The sequence below is a fragment of the Carcharhinus amblyrhynchos genome, chromosome 25 (assembly GCF_965287045.1).
Source record: "Carcharhinus amblyrhynchos chromosome 25, sCarAmb.v2.hapA, whole genome shotgun sequence".
Classification (NCBI taxonomy): domain Eukaryota; kingdom Metazoa; phylum Chordata; class Chondrichthyes; order Carcharhiniformes; family Carcharhinidae; genus Carcharhinus; species Carcharhinus amblyrhynchos.
The window spans coordinates 31,722,837-31,739,338 of NC_137348.1; the positions used below are offsets into that span (position 1 = coordinate 31,722,837).

Here is a 16,502-nt window from a genome sequence, read left to right on the forward strand (position 1 = left end):
GAAATATATAAGTTTATGAAGGGAATAGATAAGATAGCAAGGAACTTGCTTCCACTGGCGGGTGGAACTAGAATTCATAGCCTCAAAATTATGGGTCAATGCACCTATCTCCACATACATCGCCTGCATCTAAAGGACTTGAATAGCAGGTTAGCTGTAAAGACTTGCATTCTCATCAGTATTCTGTAAACTGTGTGTGACTTTATATGCCCTCCTCTGATCAGAACCTTCCACACACCTGATGGAGGAACACCATTTCCGAAAGCTTGTGGGATTACTATCAAATAAACTGGTTGGACTTTAACCTGGTGTTGTGAGACTTCTTACTGTGTTTACCCCAGTCCAACGCCGGCATCTCTACTCCAGTCATTCAACCAGCCTTTAACACCAACCTATTACTAAGCCAGTCTCAGATTCATCTTGTCACGTTTCCCTGAGTTCCATGTGCTTCAACTTTCTGAATCAGTCTTCCAGACTTTGTTAAAATTCATATTGTTATGTACGTTTGGGGCATGCACCTTTAAGAGAATGGGTCAGGTGACCCGCGATTCAAACTCTACCCTGGGTGGAGTTTGCTGAGGAGTCTTGAGCTGACGGTGCTAGGATTAAGATGTGTTATTAAGCTGTTCCAGTTTGTTTACGATCACTCACCTTGTGGTTTATTATTAGCCTCGATAGTAGACCATACATAGAAACTACATCAGCTGCATTTCCCTCAAAAGGACAAAAGGCTGAAGTGCTGCTAAAGCGGGCAACCCTTTTGGGCAGTTCAAGCAGCGTCTTGGCGTTGTCCGACATTAAGTTACCCATTGCTTGCAAACAGGACTTTCATTTTCAGCGTTCCTCAACTGACTTTCTCTCACAAGAGGAAATGATTACAATAGCAGCTAGCACTCCTGACAACACTGCAAAGCCTTCTTTCTGAGACTGACACTTTCTGGCTCCATTTTAAATGGAATATTGGAAAGACCCTGAGGAATGTTTGAAGCACACCAATGTGTTTTGTTAACATTGTTGTCTGCTGCTTTTCTTCATTTGTGTTGGGTTTAAATCTCAGCTCTGTTACTGAATCATACAATGATGGAAAATCTGTAGCACAGTGGTCAGCACTGCTGTTTCACAGCGCCAGGGACCCGGGTTCAATTCCTGGCTTGGGTCACTGTGTGTGTGGAGTTGCACGGGTCTCCCCCAGCTGCTCCAGTTTCCCCCCACAATCTGAAAGGTGTGTGGGTTAGGTGCATTGACCCGAATAGACTGTGGCAAGTAGGGGAGTTTCAAAGTAAATTCACTGCATGTTAATGTAAGCCTTACTTGTGACTAATAAATAAACAAACTTTAAATAAAAATAAATGATGAGGATTTAAATGGCAAAATGTCTGGCTTTGTCCCACACAATCTTGTCTTTTTTAACCAGTTTTGGTGCCGCAATGGCTTCACTCTGGGTATTTAAACCCTAAGTCTACTTATCTTAGTAAATCTCTGGCAGGGACAAGGCTCAAGCTTGTCCAGGTCTGCAGCAGCTTTGATGGGATGAAGACCCAATAATCAGGTTTGTTGTAATATTTTTTCTCCCACCTTGTCCTCCCCACCTCCTATGATTTCTCCAGTGGGACATAATCCCTGAATGTTATAACGTCAGCACGCGTGAGACATCACCACTCACGTGGTCATCTCACCCGGTATGTACTGACATCACCTACGTACCTGGTGATGTTACCTCATCCCTTATGACATGCTCGCTGCACATCACTAAGGTGAACAGTTTTGGTACCGTTATCGGAGGAAAGACATACTGGCATTGGAAGTAGTCCAGAGAAAGTTCACTAAGTTGATCCTGGAGGGATTTTCGTATGAAGAGAGGTTGAGTAGTTTGCGAAATGACCACTTACATATACATCTAATTCATGTTATTTTTCATCATGTTTTTGTCCCAATTAAATCAACTTAGTTAAATATATCAAATAAACCTGGGGTGGAGGGGTGGATGCAACCCAACATTGGAATTGTTTCAGATTTTGGGAACGTGTCAAATTATTTCAGCCAAGATGTGAAGAGTCACTGGTCAATCGCGTACAAATATAGATTCGTGGGGCACAATCTTACCGCCCATTCACAGCACATTCCCACTGCGGCAAAGGCACAAGTGGGTTGGGAAAATCCCACTGGCGTGAACGGCCAGAAAATTCTGTTCTTAGACTTACTTTCAAACCCATGTGGAATTATCCATCAATTTAGTTTGCAATGCTGCTAAACTTGAGTCACAATTTGTGAATAATCTGCTCACTGTCAAAGACATCCACAAATTAGACAAATAAAACTCAATCAGGTTGCACCAAGAGTCATTATACCAATTCCTATTTAAACACATAACCAGTGCTCCAGGTTTTTTGCTTTTCTGAGTCTCCCTTGCAACTCTCTCTCTTGCAACCTGTAGGCAATCGAAATCCAAGTTTGGAGTCACCTAAACCCTCATTCTTGATTTATCTTATCTTCTCTCAACTTTCTCCTCCGTTCAACTTTTGTTCTGTTCTGCACAATCTTGGCTCATTACCACAGTTCCTCAAGAAGGAAATAAGGAAAACAATAAACTACTACGCAATCAAGTAGCGATGTCCACAGTCTTTTTCAAGAGTATTTGTGTGAATAGGGCAGCATGTTCAAATAATACCATGTTAATGCCTTTTGCAAAAGCATAATTTTTTTTATGGTAATACCTTTAAAAACTAAGAAATCCTCTCTGTGTAAAAAAAAGGGCAGATACAAATCAATTGGTAACTTTTGCAAAACTACAGGCATTGCATAAGAATTTCCCCAACTTTCTCAAATTATTAGCTTTATGACTTCCTCGAACTTTAAATATTCCGTAAGTTGCAATTCCCTTGTGCAATTAAATCAATTTAGTTAAATATGTCAAATAATCTTGGAGAGGGATGGGGGCGAGACATTGGGGGGAAGGGCAGAGTGCGTGAATAACCATCAGGGAAATTATTTATGGATTTTGGGAATGTGTCAAATTATTCCAGCCAAAATGTTGTCAGAGCCACTGGTCAATATTGTGCAAACTTCGACTTATTTTTGAGACCCTGACTGAATTATTCATCAACATAATTTGCAATGCTGCTAATCATAATTTGTGAATAATATACTTACTGTCAAAAATATCCATAAATTAGAGAACTAAAATCAATTAGGTTACATTAAGATTCATTGCACCAATTCCAACATTTCCTTCATACCACTATGAACAGCCATGCCTTCAGCTACCCAGATGTAGCTCTGGGAATTGCATCCTTAAACATCTCTGTTTCACTCTCCCCCTGTAAGATAATCCTTTGCACTTACCTCTACCCATCCCAATATCTACTTTATATATCAATATAGATTCAAAGAGGTTTGTAGCATGTAAACAGGCCCTTCGGCCCAACTTGTACTTGCCTACCTTTTCTTTAAACCACTAAGCTAGTCCCAATTGCGCACGTTTAGCCCATATCCCTGTATATCTAACTTACCCATGTAACCGTCTAAATGCTTTTTAAAAGACAAAATTGTACCCACCTCCACATCTGGCTGTCATTCCAGACACCACAGTCTGTAAAAAATTGCCCCTCTGGACTCTTTCCCCTCTCACCTTAAACCTATGCCCTCTAGTTTTAGACTCCCCTACCTTTGGGAAAAGATGTTGACTATCTAACTGATCTGTGCCCCTCATTATTTTATAAACCTCTGTAAGATCACCCCTAAGTCTCCTACACTCCAGAGCTTTGTCAATATTTTTTGGTTACACTCCTCTGAAGTGCCACAGGATGTTTTGCAGAATTAAATGTGCTGTATAAATGCAGTATGTTGTTGTTGTTCGTGCAGGAACAGCAACATTAAAAACAAACTTTGCTTTCTAAGATAGGTCACACAATCATATGTATCAGTACCAAAACATACTTAGAGAGTACAATATTTCACTACTTATAAAAAGGCAAGGTAAATCAAGATGCAAGTGTTAGCTGTGGCACTCCCGTTTCTAAGTCAGAAGGTTCAGGTCCCAGTTTTGACCGAAGGAGTCGAGGCTGATGCTCCAGTATGATAACAAGACCCCCCCCATCTCTATGATTGTGCCTCGGGGCCCTGTTCTCCATTAGACCTCATTCCCTGTGGCTCTGCCCCTTTGACACTGCTGGATAAAGGTGAGAAGTGCCAAGGTGACTTCCTCCTGGGCATTGCCACTTTGCCCCTTGGGCAGTGCTTGGGGCTATACCGGCAATGCCCAGAGGGGACCTTCCCTTATCCCCGACCTCCTGGGGGACCTCCATGGCCCCCCTTCACTCTAAAGGGGTTGGGCCACCTTCTAGAGGGGAGCTGTTGTAAACCCCGCTGGAGTGAAACACTCCCGGCATGGGTGGGACACGGGTGGCGGAGTGGAGAGGCTAGCAGGTCCAGAGACTTCAGTTCCTAGCCTGCTATCAAAATGCAAATCACGATTTAAATAATTTATTCAGCTCCATGCCGATTTCTGGCATGGAGCTGATGACGCTGGAGACGCATGGAGGCCGTGGCAAGAAGCTGGCATGGGTGATCTTAAGGAGCACGGAAGATACGTGGAGACATGGTGGTGGCATGGGTTATCTGAGGGGACATGAGCAGGCGGAGGGTGGGAGGGAGTGAGATTTCGGGGAGTTTTAACCATTGCTGGGAACTGGGACACTGCATTGAAGAATGCTTTCTAATCAGCCTGCCTCTGCTCTGCACTCACACTCCTCCTGCACTGGTTTGCGGCAAACCAGACTGCAAACCTGACACTGACATAAAGCAATATAAATGGTGCGTGAAGTTGTACGTGGGTCGGCTGTGCAGTTTGTGAGCCGCAGGAATGCCCAGGTCACGTTTTCTTGAGCCCAAAGGAAGATTTGGTCCAGCAGATCTTTAGATTATTGAGCTGCAACTTAATTAAGGGAAATCTCCAGAGGTCTACAAGTGTTTCTATTGTACAACTGAAAGAAAGAGTTCTCTTTAAAGACTCATTCTTACTCCTGAAAAATGCTTTACAGCCATTCCACCAACTGCATGACAACAAACAATGCCAATAAACTTTCAGTTACTCAAGAAAGGATTTTGTTTATTCCTTTTGGTTAATGAATACCGGTTAACCATTAATAAGATGGAACTGAGGGACTGATCTGACTATTACCCTTTGAAATCTGGACCTTGGTCACAAAGCTGGCCTGTTCTGATTTAATAAGTTTTCCTTCTCTCTCTGATAGCTGCCACAATAAGTGAAAACCATTAGGACAATCTCAGCTCAACACTGAGCTAGAATGACGGACTTGTAAAAAGTTCCCATCATTTGAATCTTGGCAGCTTCAAACAGAGAAGCCACGAAGGTGGCTGATGCGTTCAGTGTGACTATGATTCTCTCCAACAGTACCGAAGATCGCACACTGCTCGAGAGAAAAGGGATGTTTTCACACCCATGCTTCAACTAACCCTGAAAGTCTTTGATTCTGACACTGGCTGACAAAGTGCAAATACTTTCCAGTCTCTCCCTTACTTGATGAATACAACATTGTCTGCCTTTTTCAAAGTGAAGTATGAGTTGCTGCTTGGCATTGTCTTGATATTACCATCTGAATTCCACAGGAGAACGCCCTTGACTATAGCAAGTCACACTCTACCATAAGCTCTATGGGTGAAATTTTTCAGCCTCGTTCATTCCAAAATCGTAAAACTCGACCCAGTGGACGTTTCATGATCTGCCCCAATTCCCGTGGAGGATGGGCCAGTAAAATTCCGGCCTATATATTCATCAACCTAATGCAGTTGAGTTCGGAATTGTTTACTGGTCTTTGAAGTGCAGGGATCTTTCTTCAGATATTGCTGACACACAAATTGTAAACTATTCCTTCTGCTTTCCACTCCATTTTCTGGCAAGTTGAGCACGTTGTAATGTAATTGTTTTACTATTTGGATCTTCAATTCCTGTCGGATGTCAATACTGTTTATTGCACTTACCTCTCTAGTTACATTGCCCTCTATTAAGTGGTACAGTGGCACTATCCGGGTGATCTCCAGCAGCACGGGAGTTGGACTGGCCTGATCCTTGCCTTGCCGATGGCACAGGTGGCATATGGAGGGACACTGGCCTTTCTCTTCACACTCAATCTCCACACCAGTAATCGGCTGCTCATCTGATAGCATCTGGGCGCCCAGCAAACTTGAGAGGTATGAAATAAACGGTATCGATTTGAGTTCCTTCTTGTTTCCCAGTTCAGTTGTTTCTGAAAGTGAGAAAACAGAAGGTTTCATGCAAATCGATGTTAGTAAAATGATAATTCGTATATCACAAGAACTTAATGACAACATCATACTGGCTGTATAAAAATTTTAGGCATCTGCACTACAAGTACAGATTCGCAATTCACAAATTTTATTCAATAATTCAGCATCGTCATTAACAAACAAAATGAGTATGCTCGATTCATTCCGAGCCACTTAGTTTAAGAACATAAGAACATAAGAACATAAGAACATAAGAAATAGGAGCAGGAGTAGGCCATCTGGCCCTTCGAGCCTGCCCCGCCATTCAATAAGATCATGGCTGATCTGTCGTGGCTCAGTTCCACTTTCCCGCCCTCTCCCCATAACCCTTAATCCCCTCTCTTATCAAAAACCCATCAACCCGCTTCTTAAAAATATTTAGCGAGGCAGCCTCCACCACTTCAACGGGCAGAGAATTCCAGAGATTCACCACCCTTTGAGTGAAGAAGTTCCTCCTCAACTCCGTTCTGAACTGCCCCCCCTTTATCTTGAGGCTGTGCCCCCTAGTCCTACTGTCTTTTTTGAGCGGGAAGAGTCTTTCCACCTCTATCCTATCCATCCCATTCATCATCTTATACGTCTCAATGAGATCTCCCCTCATTCTTCTAAACTCTAACGAGTACAAGCCTAGTTTATTCAGCCTCTCCTCATAGCTCAACCCCCTCAACTCCGGTATCAGCCTAGTAAACCTCCTCTGCACTCCCTCCAAGGCCAAAATATCCTTGCGCAGGTGCGGCGCCCAAAACTGCACACAGTACTCCAGCTGCGGCCTCACCAATGCCCTATACAGCTGCAGCAAGACCTCCCTACTTTTATATTCAATCCCCCTCGCTATGAAGGCCAGCATCCCATTCGCCTTCCTGACCACCTGCTGCACCTGCAGGCTGGGTTTTTGCGACTCATGCACAAGGACCCCGAGGTCCCTCTGCAAAGGGCAACTGGGGATGGGGAATAAATTCTGGCCAGCCAGGGATGCCCATGTCCCACAAATGAATAAAAGAAAGTGTGAAAAACAGCCAGCAAGTCAATCACAACTTTTACACTTGATGACTACAACATGAAAAAAATACAGGTAGAGATGTGCCTTGCAGTAACCTGAGGTGCTGAATGAGGATTGTTCACCTGTGTATTCACACACCTCTGAAACATAGCACCAGGTCTCCAAATCAGGCAAACAATGCACCTGGACATTCTCTCTTCCACTTTCTTCCGTCAGGAAAAAGATACAAAAGTCTGAGGTCACGTACCAACCGGCTCAAGAACAGCTTCTTCCCTGCTGCCGTCAGACTTTTGAATGGACTTATCTTGCATTAAGTTGATCTTTACACCCTAGCTATGATTACAACACTACATTCTGCACTCTCTCGTTTGCTTCTCTATGCCCAGTATGCCTTGTCTGTATAGTGTGCAAGAAACAGTAATTTTCACTGTATACTAATACATGTGACAATAATAAACCCAATCATATGGCTAAACCAGCAGTGGTAACTGCCCACTGCCATATCAAAATTCAATGAGTAGCTCTATCAGTTTAATAAATTTACCAAAGTGATTGATCAACATAAGCATTGTTTTATATTTCAAATTATGATAGAATTAAATGAGAGTCTTCAGAAGTCATCAACCCAGTGGTCATCAACCTAAGCTACAACATGATATTTGACACAGGAACATTGAATGGGAAATGTTAACATGGCAATTTATAATGATTTATATTGATACAAACACAATAAATAACAGCAATACTATGAATTAAGGTTTGTAGATATGAAGTGCATCCTTTTAACAAGATTATGTGCTAGTCTGAATCCTCCTTCTCATGTTTTTGTTCCTGGACAGAGGTTGATCATTATTCTGACATTCATGCTCACTCTGAATAAATAGTTTCTTTACCGTGAACATTGCCACTCCCTTTGCCTTGTGTTCCATCACATTTTTGTCATTTAATCTTTCCCCACCCCCTCAACCCTGCTCCAGACTTTCTCTTGTGAAGGAATCCATGTTAAGAAGTCCAAAGATATGCAAGTTAGGTGGCTAAATTGCCTCTTAATGTCCCAAAATGTGCAGGTTAAGAAGATTACTCAGGTTATGGGAATAGGGCCTGGGTAAGAAGCTCTGTCGAACAGTCAATGCAGACTCAATGGTACGAAAGCCTCCTTCTGCACTCTAGGGAACCTAAAGCTAATCCATCAAACCTATTTTGTATTTCGGAAAACTAAGGTGCAATTTAGTCTGGCCAATGCATCTAGCCAGTTCATCTTTTGGACTGTGGGAAGAAACCAGAGCACCCGGAGGAAACCCACACAGACACAGGGAGACGTACAAACTCCACACAATCACCCAAGCTGGGAATCGAACCTGGGTCCCTGGCATTGTGAGGCAGCACTGCTGACTTCTGTGCCACCGTGCTACCTCATTAGATATTCAAAAAAAGGATAGCACATTATTCTAAAGGCAGTCCATGTTTTGCAAGAAAAAAAAATGAAGTTATGGCAAACCTAAAAATAACAATGAAGCAAAAATCTTGCAAGATCTTTAGATCTAATTCCTGTCACAAAATTGCAGGTGCAGGTGTTTACTGATTATTACATTCTTGATTGTTTTTCTCCATGATCTTGCCAAGACCACAGCTGCAAGTCTGATGCAAAACTACAAAGACTTTTGATCATTAGCCAAATAGTTAATCATAATTTTTAAAAAAATGTTTTCGTGCCTCTGTGCATACCTACAATTTAATATGTGATTACGCACCGGTCTCCTACAGTATGAATAAAGTCCTTCCTTCAGAGGGCGAACTGGAAAATGCACTATTTGGTCTGATATGGAAACATATTGGCCAGAACGTTTCCAGCTTTGATCCCTCATCGATGCTGAGTCTGCAGGCTGTACCAGGCCAGCAATGAAGACACTGTCACTGACTTCTTTCATCTTGCAGATGAGATGTTGCACTGAAAGCCTTTGTCCCCTTCCAATGGAGGATTTTGAAGATCAGCAGGGGATCTCTGCTGGGGGTCCTGGCCAACATTTATCTCTCCACTAAGAGGTTATCTCGTTTTGATCACTCTGCTTTTAGTGGGGTAATTGCACATAGATTAGCTGCTGCATTTCCTACATTACAACAGAGGCTGCACTTCAAAGGTAACTCCATTGTCTGTGAAGCACACTGAGATGCCATGAGACAGAGACATAGAAATTTAGAAAACTTACAGAGAAGAATGAGGCCATTCAGTCCATTGTGCCAGAGGTAGCCAGAAAAGAAGCTATCCAGCCTCATCCCATTTTCTAACACATGGTCCACAGCTCTGTAGGTTATGGCACTTCAACTGAACATCCAAGTATTGGTCAGTGACACTCTGGCTGCCCTCTTGGTGAAGTCTGTACCCATCTACCAACTTTAAATCAATGGCCCCTAGTTATTGATCCCTTTGCTTAGAGAAATGGGTCATAAGTCACAGAAACCCTACAATGCAGAAGGAGACAGCTTGGCCTATTGAGCCTGCAACAACAACAATTCTATCTAGGCCCACCCCCACAACCCCATGTATTTACCCTGCTAATCCCCCGATACGAAGGGGCAATTTAGCATGGCCAATCCACCTAACCTGCATATCTTTGGATGGGGGGAGACAAACAGAGCACCTGCAGGAAACCCACACAGACACGGGGAGAATGTGCAAACTCCACACGGACAGTCACCTGAGCCAGGATTGAGCCCAGGTGCGCTGTGAGGCAGTAGTGCTAACCACTGTGCCACCGTGCCACCCATACATTTTATCTCGGATCCACTTAATTTTAGAAGCTTTGATTAAATCTTCCTTCGTCTCCTCTGTTACAAAAACAAAACAATCCCGGCCTATCCAGTCTTTGCTCAGATATGATACCCCAACAACTGAATAGTATGCACAGCATAGACTAAGTTCATGTACAAAGGATGTCTATATTAAGCATTCACAAAACACAATGCCACAAGCACAGGTTAATTTGCAGTGAAAGTTAACAGCGTATTTGTGTGGGCACAAAGTGATCTTGGAAAGACAGAAAACCCAGGGGAAAAAAATACAATTTTTACCACACATAGGATGTAAACATCTTTCACCCTCCACTGCAGATATACTTCATTTGATTTGTTATTGTCACATGTATTAGTATACAGTGAAAAGTATTGTTTCATGCGTGCTTTATAGACAAAGCATACTGTACATAGGGAAAGAAAGGAGAGAGCACAGAATGTAAAGTTTTAGAAGCATGGAATGAGACGAAAAGAAAGAATTAGAGGATATGTTGGACATAGCTTGCAAGAAGTCATCACGCTCCGGCGCCATGTTGAAATTTATAGTTTATAGATATCTATACATCTGTAGAGGTGTCACCGTGGCAGAATGGTCAGCACTGCTGTCTCACAGTATCAGGGACCTGGGTTTGATTCCCAGCTTGGGTCACTGCCTGTACAGAATCTGCACGTTCTCCCAGTGTGTGGGTTTCCTCCGGGTGCTCTGGTTTCCTCCCAAAGTGAGAAAGACATGCTGGTTAGGTGCATTGGCCACGCTAAATTCTCACCAGCGTACCTGTACAGGCACTGGACTGTGGCAACTCGGGGGATTTTCACAGTGTGAATGCGAACTTACTTGTGGCTAATAAATAAATTTTACTTTACGGTATCTATAGTACTACAGATAAAGTGGATTCTAGTTGGTGCAAGGCTTGTCATATTACTACTTGTTGTGGGTGAATGTCTTACAGGAAGTTATTCATTTTCACCTTTCTTTTAACATGAGTATGAATGGAATTTCTCATTTGGCAAAACTTGGCAGGACAAGATATTGTCAGGAAACATGCCTGTGTACATTTGAGTTCATTCCATACTTATGGGAACACAGGTCAAAGGAATGTTGTCATCAGATTAGTAGTGAATTAAACAAAGCAAGCACATTTTACCCAGTTTGGGCGGGTAAAGAACCAGGCCCCAGCTTAGGACTCAGCATGACTTTGCAGAGATCATGTTGGGTGCACCTGAATCTCTACGTTTTCTCTCAATAACATAATGGTAGGCTTTGGGTTGTGCCAGGGATAAATTTGTGGCCTATCTGCTGAATTCATCACCTCAGTGAGGCTTTCAGGTGGAGGCAAGTTACTTCCATCATTAAGAAGTCTCACAAGGTTAAAGTCCAACAGGTATATTTAGAATCACCTAGAAGAACATAAGAAATAGGAGCAGGAGTAGGCCATCTAGCCCTTCGAGCCTGCCCCGCCATTCAATAAGATCATGGCTGATCTGAAGTGAATCAGTTCCACTTTCCCGCTTTCTCCCCATAACTCCTAATTCCCTTGTCGATCAGAAATCTGATGAAGGAGCAGTGCTCCAAAAGCTCATGATTCCAAATAAACCTGTTGGGCTTTAACCTGACGTTCTGAGACTTCTTACTGTGTCCACCCCAGGCCAATGCCGGCAACTTCATGTCATGACTTCCATCTCTGGAAGGGGGAGTTAAAAGAGAGCTGAGCCAAACCCTCATGCCTCCTGGTCGTTGGTTATTGCATCAAATTGGCAAAAAGGCTCAAAAACGGATCTGCTATTGCATAGAAAAGAGCTAGCAAACAAAATTTGTTTGAAATAATGAACCTGTTATTAGGTCCAGTGACAGCTTTGTTCATCGCCAGAGATTCTTGAGAGATGGAGTAAAACTAATTCATTATTTTTTGCCACTTTTAAGAAGATAGCATGACAGCTAAAATGGCCACCGTAAATTTGGGTGTTTTATAATAAAAGGTCAGTTGGCAAGGAAGACCTTCCCGATAGAGGAAAAGTCCTAAGCTCGGGATCAAAGTTTGAGGGTAAGGGTTAAACCTTTTAGAACTGAGGCGAGGAGAAATTTTTTTCACCCAAAGGGTGGTGAATGTGTGGAATTCACTATCATAGAAAATAGTTGAGGCCAAAATGGGTGTAATTTCAAGAAGAAATTAGATATAATTCTTGGGGCTAAAGGGGTCAAGGGATATGGCAGTGGGCGGGGAGGAGGGAGGTGGTGGGATTAGGGTAATGAATCTGATGATCAGCCATGATCAAAATGAACGGCACAGCAGGCTTAAAGGGCCAAATGGCCTACTACTTCTTCTATTTTCTATGTTTCGATGTAACAGGTGTTTAAAAATAATTGTCGCAAATTACAATATTGCAACATGAAGGATCAATGAACTTTTGATACTGTTGATTTGGTACAGCCTTATAATGAAGTGCCTAAATATGTTATGCCAAATGTGTTATCTTATATGCAACACAGTTTTGATATCCATTAGTCAGGAATTAACACAATTCTAAAAATCTGTAAATACACGTATATAATTAATAAACTTCTCATTATCTATTGCCGCGTGGGTAACATATTCCTAAGATGTGAATACTCATATTAGCATGTTCCTGGGTGCCTGTGATAGTAAATATCAGAAATCCTCAATGTAGCATGCTTCTGAAATATTTATTCATGTATATTGCCATTCATTTGACACACCAGATACCTATTATCATATGTTAACCTGCAGCTTAGTCTTTGGTGTGTCGCACTAACACATTCACAAGTGGCTGCTCTCATTCATTAACACACTCCTAAGTTTAAGGCAGCAGGTGATGACATTGCTAAAGATAATGTTGCCTTCTGTATTCTGATATTATTTGGAGAAATTAATACTTCACCTCACTCAGGTTACAGCTTCACATCTCTCAATTCTGTCACAGCCAATTATAGCTTGTTTGCAAAACAAGAAATGGTCGAGAGCTTCAGGTTTTTTGGTGTCCAATCACTAACAATCTGTACTGGTCCCCCCCATGTTGACATTATAGTTAAGAAAGCCCATCGATGCCTCTACTTTCTTAGGAGACGAAGGAAATTCGGCATGTCAGTTACGACTCTCACCAACTTTTACACATGCACCACAGAAAGCATTCTTTCTGGTTGTATTATATCTTGGTATGGCTCTTGCACTGCCCAAGACCGCAAGAAGCTACAAAAGGACGTGAACGTAGCCCAATGCATCAGGCAAACCAGCCTCCCATCCTCTGACTCTGTCGACAAGCCCCGCTGCCTCAGAAAAGCAGCCAGCATAATTAAGGACCCCACGCACCCGAGACATACTCTCTTCCGCCATCTTCCGTCAGAAAAAAAATACAAAGGTCTGAGGTCAAGTACCAACTGACTCAAGAACAGCTTCTTTCCTGCTGCTGTCAGACTTTTGAATAGACTTACCTTGCATTAAGTTGATCTTTCTCTACACCCCTAGCTATGACTGTCACACTACATTCTGCACTCTCTTGTTTCCTTCTCTATGAATGGAATGCTTTGTCTGTATAGCGTGCAAGGAACAATACTTTTCACTGTGTACTAATACATGTGACCATAATAAATCAAATCAAATCAAAGCAAAGCAGCAACTTTGGTCAAGGTGAGGAAATGCATTTCACTTATGTGATGCTGTTGTCATTTTGTCTCAGTGTACATTAGGTTGTTTCAGTTCTGATTGTACAGTTGCTTTGTACACAATAGATCCTGTGAATAGCAGTAGTTTGTATGGTGACTTGGCTATATTTGTAGTGTACAGCAGTGGAAGGAATATGATGTACCACACTATGAGAGTTCTGTATGTTAGCAGTATGAAGAAGACCTGTGTGTGGTAGAACTATCCCTGAATAAAGAAACCATGTTACTATGTTACTGATTCTGTCTTGAGTGGTTATTTCCTTCTACATAGTAACGGGAATCCATTGACTCTGTCTACACTTCCCGCTGCCTCAGGAAAGCATAATCACTGATCCCACACACCCCGGACATTCTCTCTTCCAACTTCTTCCATTGTGAAAGTTTTACAAAAGTCTGAGGACACATACCAACCGACTCAAGAACAACAACTTCCCTGCTGCTGTCAGATTTTTGAATGACCTACCATACATTTAGCTGATCTTTCTGTGACACTCTATCTGCAACTGAAACACTATATTCTGCACCCTTTCTTTTCCTTCTCCCCTATGAATCCTATGAGTGATGTGCTTTGTATGTATAGCGCAAGAAACAATACTTTTCACAGCATCCCAATACATGAGACAATAATAAATCAAATCAAATATCAATCGCAGAGGTTAAGAAAATAGAACATGGTGGCAGTAGTGGGATTGTCAACATCTCAGCTTTTATAAGTACTCTTCCACATATTTGAAGAAATACTAGCCACAGCTGTTGTCAACTCATAGAATTCTTACAATACAGAATAAGGACATTTGGCCCATCGAGTCTGTACCAACCACATTCCCATAACCTCATTTACGCTGTTAATTCCCCTAACACTTGGATTAATTTAGCATGGCCAATCAATCTAACCTGCACATCTATGGACTGTGGGAGAAGACTGGACCACCCGGAGGAAACCCACGCAAACACAGGGAGAATGTGCAGACTCCATTCAGACAGAGACCCAAGCCAGGAACTGAACCAGGGTCCCTGGTGCGGTGAAGCTGCAGTGCTAACCACTGTGCCATCCACAACTCTACGGGAACATCACAGCCCCGAATATTGGTTTCTTTGCTTCACAAGGCAATAGGAATGTAGGCAACCAGGTACATTTCTGTGTACTTAGATTTTAAGATCAGGCAGTAGCCCATCCAGTCAGACTCAATGGGGTGAATTTTACCATCCCGCCACAGGAATAGAAAGTACCAGATACCAACGCTGCTAGAAATCTGAAGGAATTCTAGAAGCAAGAGCAAGGAGATTATGTCGGAGTTGTACAAAACTTTGGTTAGGCCACAGCTGGACTACTGTATGCAGTTCTGATCGTCTCTCAAGAGGAAGCATAGGAGAGGAAGCAGAGGAGATTCACCAAGATGTTGCCTGGGCTGGAACACTTGAGCTGTGAATAGGCACAGGTTGTTTTCTTTAGAGCAGAGAAGGCTGAGGGGGTGACCTGATTGAGGGGTATTAGGTTATGCGGAGTATGGACAGGGTGGATAGGAAGCAGCTGTTTCCCTGAGTTGAAGGGTCAATAATGAGGGGGCATAATTTTGAAGGGCAGGAGGTTTAGAGGGGAATTGAGGAAAAATGTTTTCGGGCTGATAAAATGATCAATGATGTTGTTAGGAATTCTTGAAAGCAAGTGGAATAGTGTTTCGAAAATGTGCAATCAGGAATTTTCTGTATCATTTCAACTACAGTAAATGTGCACTGCTTACCAAGAACATTTTAGAGCACACAGAGTCATGTGAACAGCAAAAGAAAATCAAGACTAAATTCTGAAAATCTTAAATGTATCCTGATTATAAAGAAGAGGAACTAATTTTGAAAAATTTTGACATTTGCAGTGTTGCACCACAAGGGTTCTGGGTCCTTACAGATATACATAAATGACATAGATGAGAATGTGGGGGGATTGATAAGCCAATTTACAAATGACACCAAGATTGCTGGGATGGTTAATAGTGAAGAAGAATCATTGAGTCATAGAATCCCTACAGTGTAGAAAGAGGCCATTTGGTCCATCAAGACTCCACCGACAATAATTCCACCCAGGCCCTATCCCCGTAACTCCATATTTACCCTACCAGTCCCACTGACATGAAGAGGCAACTTAGCATGGCCTATCAACCTAAGCCTCACATCTTTGGAGTGTGGGAGGAAACCAGAGCACCCAGAGGAAACCCAAGCAGACACAAGGAGAACATGCAAATTCCACACACACACAATAATGCAAGGCTGGAATTGAACCTGGGTCCCTGGTGCTAAGAGGCAGCAGTGCTAACCACTGTGCTGTGCCAAGGTGATAGGTTTCAGGAAGATACAGATGGGTTGGTCAGATGGGCAGATGACATTTAATCCTGATAAGTGTGAAGTGATGCACAAAGTTTCAAAACTACTTTTTTCAATGGCCAGAACTTAACAAAAGAAGTGGATTGGTAACTAGGTTTGGAGGAAATAAATTGGTTTTCTTTGGTTAAGTGTTAACATATACATAGTCAATAAAGGAGGAGTCAGTGGTTACATGATATGTCCAACTGGGTGATGTGCTTTGGGAAGATACATAAACAGAGGACTTTCCACACTGTCAGGATGTTTCAAAGATGTCCACAGCCAATGAGTCACAGTTCTTGTTATGTCACCGTTTTTATGCAGGTAAATGCGACAGTTATTTTGTATATTGCAGATGTTTCCAGCCATCTA

At 42.4% G+C, this 16,502-nt stretch overlaps 1 protein-coding gene across 5 annotated transcripts in view; it reads right to left on the reverse strand.

The window, feature by feature from the left end:
- Nucleotides 1-16,502, reverse strand: part of astn2 (astrotactin 2) — a 1,598,826-nt gene that overhangs the window by 497,115 nt on the left and 1,085,209 nt on the right. For all 5 annotated transcript variants that reach the window (XM_080212454.1, XM_080212453.1, XM_080212456.1 and 2 more), the window contains one exon: nt 6,001-6,266. In XM_080212454.1, coding sequence (XP_080068580.1) covers nt 6,001-6,266 — 266 coding nt within the window. The remainder of the gene's footprint in view (nt 1-6,000; nt 6,267-16,502) is intronic.